General features: G+C 36.0%; 1 protein-coding gene across 2 annotated transcripts; it reads left to right on the top strand.

The window, feature by feature from the left end:
- The first annotated feature begins 1,694 nt into the window (after nt 1-1,694).
- On the top strand, nt 1,695-3,912 carry LOC130731378 (protein CURLY FLAG LEAF 1-like). Of its 2 annotated transcripts, none has more exons than XM_057583662.1 (3): nt 1,695-1,826; nt 2,703-2,959; nt 3,392-3,912. In XM_057583662.1, the coding sequence occupies exons 2-3, from the start codon at nt 2,711-2,713 to the stop codon at nt 3,719-3,721; spliced, it is 579 nt and encodes a 192-aa protein (XP_057439645.1). In that variant the 5' UTR covers nt 1,695-1,826; nt 2,703-2,710; the 3' UTR covers nt 3,722-3,912. The 2 variants fall into 2 exon arrangements, with proteins under 2 accessions (XP_057439645.1, XP_057439644.1); XM_057583661.1 differs by lacking the exon at nt 1,695-1,826 and adding an exon at nt 2,315-2,336.
- Nucleotides 3,913-4,112: the final 200 nt, after the last annotated feature.

Here is a 4,112-nt window from a genome sequence, read left to right as displayed (position 1 = left end):
ACTCTGTAATTAGGCATAACATTTATGCATTAGTTGACATATTCCTATTCTATCAGTGCCTTGCTGGGCTTGTTTCGATGGTTTATTTTGCTCCTATCTGCAATGCTATATGCTGCTATGTCATGTACTTGGTCACATATGGTTTGGTTTTCATTGCATATTGGCAGGTCATTGATGTTGGGGATCTGGTATACGCAGGGCCGGCCCTGGGCCTGTGCAAGCAGGCCCACAGCCCAGGGCCTCCAAAAAGAAGGGGTCTCAAAAAAAATTTCGAATACTTTTTACAGCGTTTTTCTTTAAAAAAGCGCTTTAAAAAGTCCATCTTTTACAGCGCTTTGTACCGCTGTATACTATTTTACAGCGGCTAGAGGTCCAAAGCGCTGTAAAAGGGGGCCTCCAAAATGTCGGGACCGGCCCTGGGTATACGGGTTTCATATTGGTTAAGGGATTAGGGAAGGTTGCTTAGGTTATTTGATTGATGTAATTTAGTTGTTTTCTTTTACTTTTTCATACCTATTGTATTGAGTTGAAGTACCCCTTTACTTCATTTCAATATATATATATATATTATATGGCTTATAAAAAAAAACTTGATTTGATGTGTGCGAGAAAAGTGTGGACATTTATTTATTTGATCTCTGTATAATACTAGACGAGGTTTAGAAATGTTCTCTATAAAAATTACCAATAAAACAAGCAAAGCACAGGTTAAAAGTAACAGCCAAAAGCATTCATTTATCTAGATATCACCACAATGCCATTGTAGGCAGGAATTGGAATTATAAATGAATGACACGTGGCAGTCACCCACCGGGACATATTGCAGGCCGTGCCTCCCCCCTCCTCTATATTAAAATGTCTAGTCCCAAAGGCATACATGAAGCACGAGGTAGTGAAAGCAAAATAATTAATTTTTTTTGAAACTAAAATAATTAATAACTTAAGCACTAGAATTTGGGCATTCTCAACTAAAAAACACTTTAAACAACGCAAGATGTGATGCTGTTTGTGCTGTTTATCTACTCAGAAAAAAATTCCAAATTAATTAATTAGATTGGAAGATAGAGAAAGTGGAGGTTTCTTTTCTCAAAGCAAGACGAATGGAGATACATGGTCCAAAAGGACTGTGAGCTCTGGTTGTGTCTCATAGGCATTGCTGGTCTCTGAACACAAAGGAATCTTTTCTTTTAGACGACAGCAGGGAATCTATGGATAAAAGCCGCAGTGACAGTGGCAGGAGGTAGCGGTTCACTGTTGTACCAGACAAAGCATATGTGACAACTGTACATTAAAAGGGAAAGAATGCAATATATGAAAGGACTGGATATTTATACTGTGAAAATAGGAAAATAATTGGTCCTTCATTCATGCATTGTTAGTCTTTCAGTCACTTATTTCCTCTGTAACAAAAAAAAAAGTCTTTCAGTCACTAAACGTGCCTACATTAATACATAGTCCCGTTTAATGTGGTTGTTAATGTGCCTATGGGCTGTGGCGGTATACATCATGTAGTATGTATAGTAGAAATATAATTCTTGGAAACCAAATCGATGGAGGTGAGTAGTGGTGTGTTTCATTAGTGGGCTTTGGGTTGGCTCATTTTTTAGTAATATCTCATGGAAAAGCATAAAAAAAAAGGGTCAGCATATGGAACCATTGAACCCCACTTTTGGGGTAAAGGGTCCTCCTATAAGTACAAGGTGTTTTATTTTCCTCAAGGACCAAGGATTGGATACACTTAAAAAATTCATTAAAAATTCTGAAGCTAGGAACGAAAGAGTTTTGCTGTGGATCGGTGTTTGTGGCTGGCTTACATAGAGATATAGGTATTTCTCCTCATCACTCTACTCTACTATGGCATTACTTTAATATGTCATTGTTGCTGCTCATGTATCCTAAATAATTATAGACTTGTCTTTACTGTTTTGTTTCAAATCTTTCCCTTTATTTTCATTTCATTTTGCTGTTCCTTCTCCATTCTTAGAGTAATAAAAATGAGATAGGAAAAAATTCATGCACAGCAAAGAAAAAAAAATCAATTATCTTAGACATTTACACTGAGAAATTGAACTATGCTAAACTAACACTTAAATGCAGAAAAGAGGAAGGTAATATCTCACCAATCCTCTTTCCCACCGGATCTGGTCTGCCTCCGCCAAAATCATCACTAAGCAGATGTTGAACCCGAGTATTACGGCTGCGGCCTTGGTGTTGTGGTGTAGTGAGGTAGCTAGGTTTCAGAGAAGAAAAGAAAAAGAACAGGAAAAAGAGGAAGAAACGAAACAGAAACAGAAACAGAAGCAGAGAGAGAGAGAACGTGTAAAGGGGAATGAATTGTTTGTTTCTTTTTATGTTCTTTACCATTTTTTCTCCTTTTTGTTGGGTCTGCTGTTTGTTTTTTCGTTGGTTTCTTCATAGCATTATGGGCCTTTTTTATTTGAATCATGGCTTAGTTCCGTTTTTGGTACAATTGTATGGATTTAATTGCTATTAGCTATTAAAATATGAATACTTAGGGGTTGCAATTATTATTTGTTCTTCCTAACTAATTATTTTCTTAAGAAAATCTCAAAATTACTTTCTCCAATATTGTTAAGAATTTATCATAAAATGCTAAAATCAAATCCTCTTTGCAAATAAAAAAAAATAACAATCTTTTCTTAATCAGATAATGGTTTTCATTCATTAATTGTTGTTGGCAGGTCCAGATATGGAGGCGATGACTGCTTCCTTAGAGAGGTCTCTTAAAAATTGTTCCTTAAACCACCAGACAAGCTGTAGGGAAGACGACCCAACCACTGATGCAGATGTAGATGCAGATGTAGGCATAGGAATCTCATCCAGCTCAGATGATGTGCCGGTGCCACTGGATAATCATTTCTCCAACTCTGACACCACTTTAGAGCTCAATTCCCACATCTCACTCCCACACCATTGGGAACAATGCCTAGATTTAAAGGTTCAATTCTTCTCTTTTTCTCAATTTTCCCCTCCCCTCCCCTTGATTTTGCAATTTTCTCTTGTTTCTTCCTCTCTCTCTTCCTCTCCTTTTCCTTTATGAGGAAGGGGAAACTTTTCTAGGTTGGTTTGACCATCCGTAGAATCATACATAGCATATATGTAGGTTATGTTCTCTTATTAGGGAAGAGGGAGGAATCAAAGTGAAATTTATATTACAAAGTAAATATTAGATCGATCGAGTATGGTGTTTTTACTTTCTTTCCTTTAATATATCCTATTCTGAAATTCTGATGGAAGGGGTTGAAATTGATAAGTTCTTGGGTGGGTTGTATATTTTGTCTAAATTTGTTAGTTATTGAACTGAAAAGATCATATCTATTTTGAAGCGAGTGTGAATGAATGAATAATTGACTACTTAGCCGTCTTACAGACGGGGGAAATTTATTACATAAACTGGAAGAACGGGATGAAAGCAAAGGAGGATCCAAGAAGGACATCAGAATATAATGTGAATAATAGGTATTATGAGTCTGAAGAAGAGAGTCGGTATGACAGCGAAGAGTCTTCATCAGAATCATGCACTTCTTCATCCAAAGAGCACTATGCCCCTCTTTCTTGTGTAGAGAAACAGAATGTTCTGGTGGTGGCTGGATGCAAGAGTTGTCTCATGTATTTCATGGTGCCCAAACAGGTTGAAGACTGTCCAAAATGTAGTGGTCAACTCCTCCACTTCGATCGATCCGAAAATGGCTCCCCATGATTAATTGCCTCTTCCCTTGTCTCAAGTTCCACCTTGTTTTTCCCTTTATTTTTTTTTTACTTTTTCAACTTTTTGTTCTATTTTTTCCTTTCTTTTATTTTTGCTTTTGCTTGCTACCCCTGTGGTGAACTTATAGTTCTCTCCTTTTGTTTATTACTAGTATATATATTTCTCTGCTTTTGCTTTGCACAGTTGAATGTTTGATTAAAACATTAATAATATAATTATAAGTTAATATATATTATTACATATGTTTGAAATATTAATATAAATCAATATCAAATAATCATCTGAATTAAAGCAACCATATGTAGTGTAAAAAATTTACGATATGCATGTTTGGATCAATTTCTATTTGGTAATAATTAATTAGTTTGGAACAAATAAAGTG

This window comes from Lotus japonicus, chromosome 1 (genome assembly GCF_012489685.1).
Source record: "Lotus japonicus ecotype B-129 chromosome 1, LjGifu_v1.2".
In the NCBI taxonomy this organism is placed as follows: Eukaryota; Viridiplantae; Streptophyta; class Magnoliopsida; order Fabales; family Fabaceae; genus Lotus; species Lotus japonicus.
This window is presented reverse-complemented; position numbering and strand designations above follow the sequence as displayed.

Excerpts from the sequence above, each read along its gene's own strand:
- LOC130731378 (XM_057583661.1), top strand. Across the intron at positions 2,960-3,391 it reads AACAATGCCTAGATTTAAAG|ACGGGGGAAATTTATTACAT; the intron begins GTTCAATTCTTC and ends GCCGTCTTACAG.